Source organism: Lycorma delicatula, chromosome 1 (genome assembly GCF_047948215.1).
Source record: "Lycorma delicatula isolate Av1 chromosome 1, ASM4794821v1, whole genome shotgun sequence".
Lineage (NCBI taxonomy): Eukaryota > Metazoa > Arthropoda > Insecta > Hemiptera > Fulgoridae > Lycorma > Lycorma delicatula.
The window spans coordinates 51,970,755-51,987,505 of record NC_134455.1 but is presented as its reverse complement, the minus strand read 5'-3'; the positions used below and the strand labels follow the sequence as shown (position 1 = coordinate 51,987,505).

The following is a 16,751-nucleotide window of genomic DNA, read 5'->3' as shown; positions in this document are numbered from 1 at the left end:
TTGCACCAGTCTATTCCACTGGAGATGATAAAGGACGAAATCGAAGGCCATGGACATCGGGTGAAAGACTTGATAAATGCACGCCACAGGATAACTGTTTATAGTTTAAAAATGCAGGTGAAATAAGATTCACTCGTTTAAGTTCCACAGTTTATTTGAGCTTGACATAGTATAAAGTATAAAGGTTTAACGTAAAGTATAAAGTATAACATAAGTATAAGTTTAATACTGCGTTTACACACATCTGTTTAAGATTGACATACGTTTACAGTCCACGGCAGCGAGTCCGCGACTACTATAAGAAACAGCATGTCGTTTAAGTTTACGTTAGAATACGTTTAGTATCAGCACTGGACTGTCCGAGCCGGCATCTGGACCGCGACTGGCTCACTCACCCTTAGTCCCCACCACACTTCTCCTATTCCAACAATAACTAAGGAGCCCACATCGACTTTCTTCGTGAATCTGGAGCCACAGGAGAACAATAAGACCATTTTTGAATTGGAGTACATTGCCAATTGCAGGGTGTTATTCGAGACGCCACGGAAGCCTACAGACCTCGTGCAATGCATTAGTTGTCAGCAATATGGCCACACTAAGAACAATTGTATGAGGCCTTTCCGCTCCGTGAAATGTGGGGAGGGCCATCGGATAGTTGACTGTCCCAAAAAAAACAGGAGCACTCCTGCAACCTGCGCCTTGTGTCAGTCCGACTATCCTGCAAATTACCGAGTCTGTAGAGTATATCAAGAGATATTGGAGAGGAAGCATAGGCGAAAGGCAAATTGGAACTCGCAACTTGCTCCGAGAATCGAATCCGCTAGCCGCAAGGTGGCCGGCCAAGCACTTAATGATAAAAACTTCCCTTCCTTGGGTCGTGAGATGCCGAGGACAATCAACGCAGAGCCTGAATCTCTCCATAAAATGTATGCTGCGGCAGCTGGACGTGCTAGTGAGGGCAGTGTGGACAAGCTGGACAGGCTTTCATCAAATATAGACTTCCTGGTTCAACAGATTGGGAGTCTAATATCATTTCTTACCCAGGTGCTCTCCAAAATCTGTTGATGTCCAGATTTCGCTGCAGGGAACATTAACGGCCTACTTTCTAGTCGTGAGGAGCTAGAAGTTATGGGAGTTTCAAATTCCCTGGACGTCATTTTGATATCGGAAACGCACTTTACTGACCGGAACTACCTCAGGCTTCACGGTTATTCTATGTATGTTACGTGGCAAATCACCCAGCTGGGAGGGCCCATGGAGGAACCGCGATTCTGATTCGGAGTTCTCTGCGGCATCATCAACTTCCGGGCTTCTGCACTGACCAGATTCAGGCAACTACGGTTGAAATTACAGACTGGTTGGGGCCTGTTAGGCTGTCCGCTGTGTACTGCTCTCTACGACGTACTGTAACGGATGAGGTGTTTTCTGATTTCTTTGCAACTCTGGGTTCTAGATTTATTGCCGGAAGAAACTGGTACGCGAAAACCCCATTGTGAGGTTCCCGGTTGACTACCAGCAGGGGTAGATCGCTGAGGAGATGTATTCAAAATCTGCACGGGATTCCAGCCTATATACTGGCCTTCGGACCTGACGAAGATCCCGAATTTGCTTGACTTTTTTGTTACCTCGGGTATATACCCGAGGTGTATGCAAATGATATCATCTGCATACACTCTGGTGGAGAACAACTATGATTCATCGTCGGACCACTCGCCCGTTCTACTTACATTGAGCACGACGGTATAAGAAGGAAAGAGAGGGCTATTCTTCATACGAGACGAACATATAGGGTTTCGATTCAATCCTTACCAGGATTGGATTGAAGAGAAACTGACTGACCCGTTTTCATTCGACACCCCTGGGGATATTGATTACGCGACTTACTTTTTGACGTCGGTCATGCAGGAGGGAGCATGGCGGTCTACACCTGATGATTTGCACTCAGCCAGAGACAATACCTGTCCAAGGGTAGTGACAGAACTAATTGTCTCGAAGCGACGTCTTCGGCGGAATTGGCAGCGTTTCAGAAGGCCAGAACATAGGACTCTTCTTAATAGGACGGCGCGGAGGCTGAGGAGCTTGTTGAGGACTATCAGGGATGAGACATTAAAGATCTACATAGAAAATCTTTCTAAGGGATCATGGAAAGCTACAAAAGGACTGCAACGATCATCACGAACGCTCCCAGCCCTACAGAGGAGTACTGGATCGTGGGCGAGGACTGACAAAGAAAAAGGCCGATCTGTTTGCTTCACACCTAGAGGTAACGTTCCGACCCCACGATGCAAAGGGTCCCGGTAATTTGGATGTTAACGACTTCCTTGAGAGCCCGATACCAAACAGCTTCCCGATTAAACCGATCTCCCCAAGGGAGATACTGAAATTAGTCAACCAAAGAAGACGATTAAGGAAGGCCCCAGGCTTTGACTTAGTGACGCATAAAATGCTTGTCATGCTACCCCTTAAAGGCATCAAGTACATCATGTTTAACGCTGTTCTGCGGACGTCTTACTTCCCAGCGGAATGGAAGGTGTCGCGGTGGCAATTATTTTGAAGCCAGGGAAGCCTGCATAGGAAGTTTCTTCTTACAGACCAATTAGCCTGTTACCAGTCTTGTCTAAATTGTTGGAGAAGGTAATACTGCACAGGCTTAGGCCAGTGTTGGAGAGTAAGGTGACAATTCCGGACCATCAGTTTGGGTTCAAGTGTGGCCATTCCACAATCGAACAATCCCATAGAGTCATCAGAGGGTGTCTGAAGGAGCAGAAATTCTGCTCAGCAGCGTTCTTAGACATCCAACACGCCTTTGATAGGGTATGGAAACCTGGCTTGCTCTACAAGTTAAAGCTACAACTTCCTCAACCCTACTTCCTTGCGGAATTATCTTCAGGGTCGTTTTGCTCAGGTGAAATGTAATGACGAGTTTTCAAGGTTCTTTGAGATTGGATTGGGTGTCCCTCAAGGCTTTGTACTGGTCCCTGTGTTGTATTCCATATTCGCTGAGGACATTCCGGTCCTAGATGATTGCATCGTTGCCATGATCGCTGATGAACTGCTATCCTGGCCGTTAACGAAAACCCTGGCCTAGCCTCGCAGAACCTACAAATGGCGCTTGATCGTGTGTGTGTGTGTGGCAGAAAAAGTGGAAGAATAAGGTTAATTAAGGTAAGTCGAGGCACGTCACTTTTTCCATGTGGAGAGGTGACTGTCTCGGTGTGTACCTCGATGGTGTTTTGATCCCGCAAACGGAGACTGTATGGTATATGGGACTTCACCTTGATCGGCGTTTGACCTGGAAGTGTCACGTGAGGATGAGGAGGAAATAGCTAAACGCAAGGTATAGGGAACTTCATTGGCTGCTACGGAGGATCTCAGGCCTTACGTTACCCAACAAGATCTAAATTTATAAGGCTATCCTGCGCCCAGTCTGGACGTACGGTGTAGAATTGTGGGGAACGACTAGTACTAGTAATGTGAAAATTATACAACGATTTCAGAACAAAGTAGCGAGGGTAATTGCCAAAGCTCCGTAGTTCACACGGAATGATGAGATTCACGATTACCTGGAGCTCCTAATGGTTCGTGAGATTGCACAACAGCGCAATGACAAATACCTACAGAGGCTTGAGAACCATGTAAACCACTTTGCAATTAATCTACTCAATAACAGCAGAGACGTCCGACGGTTGAAACGAACCCATGTACTCGACTTAGGGTCTGCGTAACAGTTTGGAATCTAACACCGTCAAGTTTAGTGGTGTCGTATCTAATTTCTTGTTACTTCTATTTCTTTTTCTTTTTTATTTGTTATTAATGTTTGTTTTGTGGACTATATAGTGCTGGTCACTATATAGATTTATAGTAATTAAATCATAAATTAATTGTTTATGATTTATGACTGAGTTTGAAATTTCATATTTGACTTTAAGTTTGCTTGCAACTGTTTATTGTGTATTATTTATTTTGGGGGTTCATTAAGGACCTTCTTATAACGTGCTTCTGTTAGGAAACTTACTTATGGCTCCGCAGGAGAGCCAATTGTAATTATAATTGATGTTAAAAAAAAAAAAAATGTAAAAAACATATCAAAAATATCCATTTTTTCTTCTATTTTCCTGTATAACTCGATAACTGTTCATTTTAGAGAAAAAAGTTTTGTTATTAATTTTTCACACAATACCATCGGTTGCAAATAAAAAAATACGTTATTATTGATGTTAAAATAGCAATAACTGTCAAAAAAAGGAAAAATCAAGATATTTTATGAACTTTCTCGAGTACTTATACATAGGACCTTCAGATCTTCCCTGAAAGAATTTTTATATTAAGTAATTTTAAAATGCACAGGTTAAAAGTACTTGTAAAGTCGCTTCTTTTTAATAAAAGAAGTTTCCATTCGTTAATTATCTCTGAAGATATAACCGATCTAAGTTGACCGGCGTTTACAACGAAACTAAATTGTGGTAGGGCTTTTTTTCGACATATACCTTCATCTTTCCGAGTACTTACCAGGTGTACATTTTCCACTCCTGCTCTCATGTGCAACCTAGATAAAATGTCGATTGAAAATACTCGGGCCGCACGAAAAATGCATGGACGGCGTGGTAGAGGTACCTAAACGCTCAACGTGCTCAAAATTGAATTCATGCATTCAAAATTACAACGTGCTCTCAAAATGCAATTATCTCAGCTTCTAGTGGATGAATTTTTATGTTTTTTGTTTTTTTTTTAAATAAGCGTCTTTTCGAGTACTTTAAGCTGTGATTTTTAAAATTAATTTAGATAAAAATTCCTGAAGGTATTCAATTTGTTTAAAAGCAAAAAAATTGCAAGTCTGTTTGCAAAATTCTTTAGACTCTCCTAATTAACCGTTTTAAATTTTTTTAAATGCAATTGAAAGTTTGAGTGCCCTTTTATATGTAGTTAAATTTTCAAGTATCTAGAGACTTTATTTGAGGCTCTACACAATTAGGAAGAATCGCATTTTTTTTAAATCTGGATTCAAAAGTTATTGTCCACAAACTGTCAGACCGATTTTGTTAAATTTGGCGTGTTTCTTTGTCATATCAAAACGTTGTTTGAGGCAAAATCTGAAAGTCCTACGTATAATAAGTACTCGCAAAACATTCCCGTAAGTACTGCGAAAAAAAATTAAATTATATTCTGGGGGCATTAAAGCAAAGTTTAACGATCACATAGAAAAAGTCCAAATATGCCCATCTTAAAACAGATACTGCCTGGACTACTAGCATGAAGGTAGTAAATGCATTCAAAAACCATCTTTGTCTTTTAATACTATTTTCATTATTGATTGGAATAAATACGATAATACGATATACGGAATGAAAACTGATTTAAGTTTTTATTTAATAAACCTAAAAAATCCTGCAGTATGGCAATTACACGTGCTAATTTGAATGACCAACATGATTTTATAATGTCCACTAGGTTAGAATTTTGATATGAATAATACTTGAACAGTCATCCTCCAACATACAACTGCTAATAATAGTTTTAGATGGTATTACTTCCTTAATCTCAAAACATAATAAATAACTGAAAAGTCAATTTCTATCAGACAACAGAATAGTAATCAAGTTCTTTTGATATTTTAATACCACTTTTTGTTTTCTTTGGTAAATTTTACTTCCCACTTTGTGGCTTACAAAATTTAATAAGGTATTCTAGACTCATTAACATGAAATTGATTAGTATTTATGGAATAGTGGCTCTGAGCTTTGTTAAATTTAAACCAAGAAACCTTACGGTCACTTTCTAAATTGAAACAATTTGAAAGTAATTGTCATAAACTGCGAAACCCTCTATCAGAGATTCCGTTTATAAAAAACAAACATATATATATATATATATATATATATATATATGTATATATAACCTGACAGAAAGCTTAAGATGATTAGTTAATAAATTTCGGAACCATAACATTTTAAGATAGATAAGACAATAAAAATAGCAAACAATTTGGAAAGTCAAATAAAATTTTCTCAAAAGTAAAAGAAAAACTATTTCGTTTATTGTGTACAATTTATTTGTAAATATACTTCGATTAGTAATTTTTATGTTTGTTTTACATGATTTATTACTTATCCTTAATTAATGTTTACAGGTTAACAAGTGGTATGTGATCTTATCAAGTTCTATATCATTTTGGATTCCCTGTACCATAATGGTATTCACATATCTGGCTATTTTTAAAGAAGCTAACAGGCAAGAAAAACAAATTCATAGTCGTATGGGTAATCAAGTTTTACTGAATCACAATCGCGGTGACTGCAACGGGGAACTGAGTTCTAGCGGCGGTTCAAGCAAGACACTTACCCTTCACGAAGTCGGAGTTCATTCAACGCCCACTAAAGACAGAAACATCATAAAGATGAAACGCGAACATAAGGCTGCACGAACACTTGGCATCATCATGGGAACTTTTATAATCTGCTGGTTACCGTTCTTTTCCTGGTAATTAAATCATTAACAATACTTTATAGTATGTAATGTAGTCCATTAGTAAGTAATGTTCATTGATTTGATTTAGTACAAGAAAGTTATTTCAAAGTTAAATTGCAAAGAGTGAAACAACGATTTACTTCAAGAGAAAGGAATAAAACTAAATATTGTTGTTACCAAACGTAAGAGAGTGAGAATGAAAAAGTTATTTTTTTTTTACACTCTTTACTCTTGCATGCTTAACTAAGCACGTAAAGTTTATTCTTCCTTTTAAACTAGAAAATGCGGTAATATTTACTTGAAATGTATGAATATATACAAATTATTTTAAATATGCATTTAATTTTTTTTTTTGTTAATATTACTTAAATAAGTTTTAATAATATATAGTTATTTATAACTATATATTATAACATATTTACATAACATATAGTTATTTATACAAATAACTTTCTCATTAAGTTATGCCTTTTTTAGGAATAATGAAAATATCTTTTGACTAAGTGAATATTTATAAGTTTTGTGTTCTGGATATTCATACAAATGTTAGATGGGAATCGTCTCTCATCTGTAAGTTTCATTCAATCACATTTTTTTCTCGACATTGATTGGTGTTCCAGTTCCAATACTTTTCCAATCTAAGAGCTAAAAATTAGTTTGTGATATTGTATAAGAAAAGGGAAACTTTTTTTAATTTATAATAATTTAATTATAATTACATATTTAATAATAAAATGAAAAAATCTGATGTAGTCACCACATGACTTGTGCGCCTATTAAATTACATATACACATTTTTTGCTGCACTTCATTTAAACTTATTTCGTTTGAAAGTAAGATAATATCCTCCAATTTTTTAAGTGAACAGTTAGTTAAACAATTGCATTGTGATGGACAACATTGATCGCATTTTTTTGTGGTGTCCGTATCAGTATTTTATGTTAGTTTATATATTAATTTAGTTTCACGTCGCTCAAGTAGTTATGTGGTGTAAGTGAGAACATGTCGAATCTGTAACCATGCACACATCGGTTCGAATCCGACTTCATAAATATATATTTTACATTTTTTTAATTTAAATATATTCATTTATTAACCTCTGAAAAAATTTTTGAATTAAAATGAAAAGCACTAAATATTTTTTTTCACTAATAACTTCGTTTTTTTGTATTTTTTTTTTTTTATTATTATTATTATGATTGAATTGTTATCTATTGTAATTTTTTTTACAATCAGAAGTTAATAATTATTAATAAATCAATATATTTAAATTTAAAAAAAGTTAAAAAAATATATGTATATGAAGTCGGTTTCGAACCAATGTGCACTCCCCTTGTAACATCCAAACATTTCATTAATTAAACTTTTCTTTGGCTATAACTTTGAAACCAATTAAAATAACTACCACATATGATATATGATTGAAAAGCTCTCAATGAGGGCTTATTACTGTAGTTTAAAAAAAAAAGTCCAAAACTCAAATATTTTGGTTTATTTTTTATTTTTGACATATTTGGTATGTAATAATTCAATGTGATCATCATTAGACTTATTATTTTAGATGATTTTCAATAATCTTATCAAACAATCCTTTTTTTTCTTTTGTTTTCCGTGGGAAGAGGCAAAAGCTCTACCAGCCTCTGCCAGGCCCACTCTGACTGCTAGTGCGAGGCTCACACCCGCTAAAAAACCTCCCCCTCAAGTCGCACAAGGGCCGGACCCAATCCGTGGGGCATGTACACAGCCCTCGTGCAACCGTCCGGACACACCTAACGCCGACAAAGAACAGCGGCGACGACGTCCTCAGGAGGCTACTGATAGACGACAACTCTGAGGATCCCCGCCGGCCACCTCCAGAAGCTGGCCGCCCACCACCATCCGCCATCAGCGTTTCTTTGACAGCTCGGCGCCCGTTACGTCTTACGTAGTCCTCCTATACTGCCAGGCCCTCTCCTACTGCCAGGCCCTCTCCTCTGCTGCCTTCGTCTGAATCATGGTTGTCATAGCATTTGTGATCCTAGCCCGTGTTTCTCTGTCTCACAACATTGTTCCATTGATTCTGTCCACTCGTAACCCATTTTACCCGGGCCCTCAGATCCCTCCTTCTGACACATGAAAATATAACATGTTCGGCCGCGTCCAATTCTCCACAGTCGTTACAGCTCCTTGTGTTGCTACTGTGTCACCATGTTTTAATAATCTGTGTCACCATATTTTCTTTCGCCCAGCTCCTGACATCTTGAATGAGCCTTATGTCCACCGACCCTTCTCAGCTGTACGCCATCTATTGTTATCAAACGTTAACTGAAACCAATTAAAGTTAAAATTGCTAGGACCTTTTCAGAGATTGTTTTAATTAAAAAGTTACTAAAATCATACGTCTGAAATATTATTTTGTGGAAAATAAATAAAAGATTGAAAAAATTGTTCGCTGCATTTATCGGTACTTACTTTATTTACTTATTTTGTTATCATCACAAAGTAAATTTAATTTCATATCTATAATTACTGTTGCGTCTCTAATTGATCTTATTGGATAACTTATTTTTATTGGAAATTATAACCAACTTATTTTATTGTCTTGTTAATAAGATTTGTTTCTTTTTTCCATAATCACTTACCTCTTGAAAATAAATACCTTTAAGAAAACTGACTTTTTTTATTCGATTTGTAATTTATCCAACATTTTTCCCTAGATAAAGCACACTTTTGACTTAAATTTATTTGTTGTCAGAGCTCAATCGATGAAAATTTCTTTCTGAAGAAAGGTAACCTTTTCAGTAGAATTTCGAAGTGTAGAGTGCTTGCTAAAGATATTCTACAAGACTAAACTATAAGAATAAACGATTTAAAATCAGGAATACGAGGATTGACATGAATCCTCGTCCTACTGTAAATAGCGATTTTTACAACCAATAATGTCGTAAAAGCGTTGTAGCGTGATACCCAAATCACCCTGCCACGAACCAATTTTTGTAAAATGATGTTCATCCACATACATAATTACTTCGTATGTCCTTTTGACAAATATTTTGTTAATTTGAACATTTTCACTTAAAATAATATTCACGGAACTGTGCACTGAATTCATAGAACTGTTTTCGATTATAACCATTTAAATGGACATAAATTTCACTTCTGATTAGCATTAACATAAGCTTGCTGATCATCAGCTAATAAACGATTTCTCTTTCAAAGCATATTTATTACATAACAGTATCTCAAGATTTATTTTCTGAATTTTCAGTTTCCTTTAAAGCCTTATTAACACTCTTTAACTATATCTAGGTTCTCTATCTGTTTGACAGAAATTAAAACCCAACGGCACAAGTAATAAATGTTTAATTTATCTCAGATACAACAAAAAAATAGTTACATTTCAAGTATTCATATTATAAAAAGACCCTTAATAAAGTGTAGAAATAATTTAGACAAAATAATAAAATAACAATCGAAAATAATTTTTTTTATTAGTTCCTATTATATTTTCGTATTAGAAAGAGATATGAAATAAACAAACTGCGAGTGTGAAGTGCGTGTGTATACAGCACACTATCTCACGCGCCCAGCTGTTGTAACCATCGGACGTTTATAAACAAACATCGTTGTTTATCACCAGCTTCAAACTTGCAGTATAAATTCTTTTATTCCGTACTGGATATTTTGTAATTTTCTTTTAATTGTAGTTCTGTGTTTCAGTACTTTTTTTTGTACGCGTGAGTGTGTGTGTATATTCGGTTATTGTGTGATTATTATGATTTATTGTGCGATTTATTTACTGTGCGATATTACTGATTATTGTGAGATTTGATAGTGTGATTAGCCTGGCATGTGTGTGTGTATTAGAATAGTTTACCGATGGGGCTGATAATTCAGGAACATCTTTTAGTAAGGACAGAAAAGGGAAACATTTACGAAGTGGTGAAAAAACATAATTTTAAATGTATTCATCACTGCTGGAGAAAAATCCAACGTTGGTCAAAAAGGAAGTAATGAAACTTACTTCTGAATTAACTGGTGTGTCGGTTAGTAGTATTAATAGATTAAGGACTGAAATAAATAGAAAAGGAAAGGTAAAAACTCCTATTAAAAATAGAAACCGTGGAAACCCTGTACTTGGAAAATGGGATGAATTTAAAAAAAAAATGTAATAAATGTTTAAAAATGTAATAAGATTGACTGCACATAATTTCTTTTATAGAAACGAAGTACCAAACTTAAAAAAATTGCTGGCTCTAATAAACTGTGACAAGAGTTTACCAAAGATTAGATGCACTAGTTTATACAAATTCCTGTTGTCGATGGATTTTAAATTTATTAAAAGTAAAAAAAGTGTAATTTTTGATCGAGAAGAGATCATAATTTGGTGTCGTATTTATTTTTAAAAAATAGTAAATTATAGAAAAACGGGTAGAAATATATTTTATTTGGATGAGACGTGGGTAAATGAAGGTCACGCCATTTCAAGAATTTGGTGTGATACGACAGTTACATCGGTAAAAACAGCATTTCTGTCAGGATTAAGCAGGGGCCCGTAACCTCCAAAAAAATAAACGAAAGCGATTAATTGTGGTGCATATTGGCAATAAAAATGAAGTTTTAGAGAGAGGATTACTCGTTTTTCAATCCAAAAAATCTGGAGACTACCTCGACATGAACGGAGATATTTTTAAAAAAAGGTTTGAAAAAGTATTGCCGTTATTACCCGAAAATAGTATTGTTGTAATGACAATTCTCCGTACCATAGTGTAAGACTGAAAAATATTCCAAAGAGTTCATGGAGGAAACAAGAAATTGCTTTATGGCTGCATTAAAAAAATATTCACTTTAGAGAAAACAGTTTAAAAGCAGAACTCATTGCATGTAAAACGCAATCGCGATAAATTAAAAAAATGTTTAATGGATTATTTGGCTGAAACGAAAGGTTATATATTATATCACACAGGTCATGTCATTAAGGCTTTCCCGTTTATCACTGTAACCTTAATCCAATTGAGTTAGTGTGGAACCAAGTAAAAGGCTATTTTTCCTGAAATAATAATACATATAAAATGAAAAACCTTAAAATCTTGCTTGAAAAAGGCATGAACGAGGTATCAATTGATAAGCGGAAATAGTGCGTGAAGCATGTTACTGAAGAAGAAAAGAAAATTTGGGACTTAGATAATTTTATCGATTTTGTGGTTGAGGAACTAATAATTAATTTTAGAGATGATTCGTCGTCAACGCCAACTTCTGGGAGTGATGAAGAATCGGATATGATGGAGGGAATCCAGTGTTTGTCGGACACTGACAGAAAATAAGGTAAGCAAGTTTCTTAATATTTTGAAGTGGTAAGGTTTTGTTCAAGTTATATATTTTACCTGTTAAATTACTTTTAATAATATGGTAGTAATTGTTTGGGGTATTATTGTTTTCGTAGGTTTTATTATATTAAAACTTTTGTGAGGAATTAAAAAGTTATAAGTTACAATTAAAAATTATAATAAATAATTATAATTACATACATAACTAAATAAATTATAATAGTAATTAAATAAATAAATTAAAGTGTAAAGTGGGTATAATTTGTGAGGAATTACTAAAAATTGTAAGTTTAGTATGAAATATTTTTTAGGCATACTGTTCCACAGCGCTCGGTCGTTTGCAGTGTGTTTATGTGATATCTCCTTCTTAGAATGAACAGAGAGTAAACATTTTAATGGGATGGATTTAAATCTTCAATTTATTCATATTTTTCAATAAACGTTACTGAAAGTTTCAAAACACTCTCGGTATTTATCACTACTAAAAGAAAAACTAAAAGAAAGTTGTAATTTTTATACGGTTTGTTAAACAGATCACGTTTTGCAAACAAAACATTTCACACTGAATGGTAAAGGTGTAAACTTATGTGTTTGTTGCACATGTGGTGTCTTGGGGACTGATAGTATTGTGCTCCAACGGAAATGTCCTAAGGGAAAACAATAGCTCGTAGCCACTAGTACTTCTATAGCTTGTACAGCTACAGCTAGCACCACCTTTACCATAGTTAGACGAGTTTGATTCTTACAGTAGTATCGCAGTTGTATATTCCCTAGCCACCAAAACCCCCGATATCATTAACATGTCACTGAATTCTCCAGCGTATTAATGCTACCGCCTGTTTCTTTCATTTTTGAGTTATATTCGTTAGAGTTGAATCGGCAGTGTCTTAAATCTTCTTTATGATGTCGTAAATTTTTGTCGGAAGAAAGTAAAAATTTATTTAAACCTTCTTGGTTCTATATCTTAATAAACGCAACATAAATTTATATTACTTTGGAGCTGGATCAATTGTGAAATCCTCCATCAAAAACCTACTAAAAAATCATAAGAATTACTTTGTTGAAGTAAAGCACTTTACTTTAGATAACGATTAGGCGGTCTTGAAACTTAATTGTTTTATTTAATTAGCAGAAAAAATTCTTAGTAGATTTTAGCAAAATGATTGAAATTTTATTTCACCAATAGTACGACCATATTTTTTATCGCATGTCTCCATCCTAGTAATGTATAATTACATCCTCTGTTACTCCCGTATCAGTGCTGCTGGCGCCTTAATTAATGAGGAAATTCCATCCTTTGCACATAAAGGGATGTGTGAATTACATTAATCTCATTGCAACTAAGTGATTTGAAGGGAACATGGCTTGCAGCTGCGCAAAACCGCCGTACACACCAATAAACGTTATATTCAAAATTAATTAACAATGTCAGTAACTTAATTCATTAATGTTGATTTTAATACAATCTATGTTATATTAATTTAATAGGTTATATTAACTTTAATAATAAATCATCTGACTATCAATAATTACCGGTTGAAAAATTTCTGAAAACGATTATTTTATTTATTTGCATTACGCATTCCACAACTAAAATTATTTCATTTAATCTCCTTTTACGAGATAAATTCAACTTATAAAGTATTGAGGTAATTTAATTATTTTATTGAACCTTTGGGTTCGCTCTTTTGATAAAGATCTGCCTTTTTATAAAGCTCGGGATATCTTTTCATAAACCTTATTACCGTAATGATATTTATTCGTTAGAATTCCAAGGTATAAAATTGAAAATTATTACTATTTATGAAAACCTAGTAAGCGATATAAATGTAGAATTATATATTATTTTCTGTTCTTTTATTTTAAAAAATACATTTGAAAATTAGCTGACAGTGGACCATTCGCATTGATTCCACCATTCTGTAAGTACAAAGTTGGTAAACATTTTCCTTTTTTATGATGTAAATTACAGTATAAGATATGTTGTCAGTAATCGTTATATTCAAATTAAAAATACCTCAAAGGGGGAAACAAATATTAGAAATTACATCTTTAATCCAAAGACTTTTTTACTACAATAGTGGCTAATTTAGCTAATATCTACATGCAAGTACCTACTAAAGTAGTGCTATAACATTATTTATGTAAGTAGCTAATATCTATAACAGCAATAATTTACCGGCTTTCAGCACAAATTATACTCATACAAGTTCTCGTTCCCGGTCATCTACCAAATTAAGTAAATATGAAAATTAAAATAAAATATTACACTTACTAGTTTTTTACTTGGACATTTTCTTTTTTTTAGATATTTATACAATGAAAATAAAATGTAACAATCTATTTTTAATTAGTTAAGGTGCAGTTACTTTGAATAAAGGATAAAATTAACAAACAAAGAAAAATTTTCATCACCCAGTAACTTTTTTACCCAAAATACGCATACCCTAATTCTTTTCCCAAATTAGTATTGTTAATTACCGGCTAGAACTAAACAACAAGATAAGAAAACCGATTATGCTTTATGTTGTCTTTTTAGAAACAATAGTTGATAGATGAAAATATAACAATATCTGTATGCAATGAGAAATTTTTCAGAAGACTGAAAATCGTGTCACTAATAAGGAATTGACCTTAAACCGAGAAGGAAACTAATTTTTGTTCTAATATTCAGCATGACTTAGTATTTCGAGTATTATCTTTCTTCCCGCTGGTGTTTAATAATACTCTAGTATACATTTAATATCAGAACTTTTATTATTTAAACAATTTTAAATAATTTAATCTTTAATTCAAAGTCAGCTATTCTAATTTTTCTACTGTAATTTAGAATATAACAATTATCGTATGACATTTAAAAGGAACTAAAATTATTGATCGTTATACGAAAGGAGACTCGATGCTAAGAAATTTATTTGAATGGATTCCAAAAGAACCAAAAAATAGTACCCATCGACAAAAAAAAAATTATATAATTATTATTATTATTATTTTGAGTACGAAAATTAAAAATACTAATTAGAAATTGTTTTTGAGCGTAGGAAACACAGATCAGACTAAAATACTGATTCCCGTTACTCGATAATACCCCACTTTTAACACTAATACAATTTGTAGATTAATAGAATTTAAGAAGAAGGTGTCTCTACATAAAAGTTACAGAGAAACCAGAGAGGAAATTTTTATTCTCTTATGGAAAGTAATGTTTAAAAGTTTAAGTAAATCGTATTGGAAAACAAACAAACAATTATCCACGATTTGCATGAGAATTATATACTGGTATTACGGTAGAAAACCATTAAACGCAAGCCACAATACGGAAAAAAGTAGGATAAGTATTAACCTACTTAAATCTCCGTTGTTTGTTTATAGAATGAATAAAGAATTTGCAGAAAAAAATGATGCATTGTTAAGAAAAAGGGTATGAGATAAAAAAATTATTTTAAATGAAAGTAATAAAATTAAAACAAAGGTAATGAAATATAGCGGAAAGAAAGATAACATTGAATTAAATATTATGAGGACTATTATAATATGTAACAACAATCAAGACTTTCAATAGTTTTTCTGACGGTAAACGTAGATTAAAAATATATTTATATTTATTCCGTTTTATTTTGTTTTTTTTTTTTAAATATGGACAGTACGAAACCCAAATAAACAAGAACAAACATTTAAAATACAGAGTTATAGAGAAGACTTGAAAATTAGTAGAGAAATTAAATTGCACAAGCATTGATAAAGTTTGAATTAAAATGGTGGAGAAACACGAACTGAAGAAAAATAATATAGTGAAAAATTCGCCTTCATCCTTCGCAATTAGCACATTTATGGGAAAAGCACTTCAAGAACTGAGCTAAACACGGAAAAACCCTTGTAGGAGAGAAAGGTTCGGAACGTAGATTGTAACATGAACCTTAAATAACACACGCGTATGTTATTTCACTTCATAACGGTTGCGAATCACGGTATATTTTTTAAAAAAATTTAAGAAGTTGTTAAATGTAATTGCAATAAATAAAGTAAATAATACTAATATCGCCTAATGCGTTGTTAATTGAACATGTTCTTTGAAAAAGAGGTTAAAAAATTTGATTGAGGAACGATTTTAAAAATCAAATTGTAATTTTTTTTTATTTAGTGCGGAAACCAGATTTCATTGAGTTAATTGGTTATGTGAAAAATGTTACATTAAGCGATGATACCACTAGCCTTGTTTGAGTAATGATAGATAAAGCAACTGTAACGCTGGTCATATGGTCGGATAGGTTCAGTGGTGCACAGTGGTAATACTACAAAAGAAGCTACATAATTAAACCGTACAGCAGCCAAAACTCTAAATAATTTCGAAATTTAATTTTTATCAGGTTGACCAACAAAATGGGAGTACTGCGGGATGTAGTAGAAATTTTTGTAATCGTGGATTGTAGATGTAAGAACAATTAGAAAAATTAAGAAAATTTGATGGCTGTTACGCGAGGATATCGGGATGATTAGGAACGGGAACGGAGATAAAGGCTTGGTATATTCATTTTAATGCATATTTGTAACTCCTGATTCAACTTTTATTATCGATTGTTGAAAAGGTTACAATAAATTAGAAAATGCAACGTCCATCTTATCAATTCATAAAATTATATAGTTTTTTTACTCTCAAGAAAGTGCTCTTCATAGGCAGATGACTGAAAACAGATCACGAATAATACGAGTTATTACGTTAAGTTACCAGAGAGGCGGTATGAGATATTGGAAATTATGCGACAGAATACATTAGTATTTGTTGTAAGCCAGTGGAACTCTTTCAAGATTTTCTATTTTATTTTTAGTTATTGGTAATTAAAATATTATAAAATAATAGAAACATAATGAAGGATATAAAATTTATTAACAATAAATAATTAAACAGTAACTGGTAATGATAAATTATTTGAGCGGCCAGATATCATAAATTTAGTACGCAGTTAAAGTTTTAGACCCTTT

General features: G+C 33.6%; 1 protein-coding gene across 5 annotated transcripts in view; it reads left to right on the top strand.

The window, feature by feature from the left end:
- Window positions 1-16,751, top strand: part of LOC142318222 (octopamine receptor beta-2R-like) — a 785,889-nt gene that overhangs the window by 755,705 nt on the left and 13,433 nt on the right. For all 5 annotated transcript variants that reach the window (XM_075354790.1, XM_075354814.1, XM_075354806.1 and 2 more), the window contains one exon: window positions 6,128-6,477. In XM_075354790.1, the coding sequence (XP_075210905.1) occupies window positions 6,128-6,477 (350 nt within the window). The remainder of the gene's footprint in view (window positions 1-6,127; window positions 6,478-16,751) is intronic.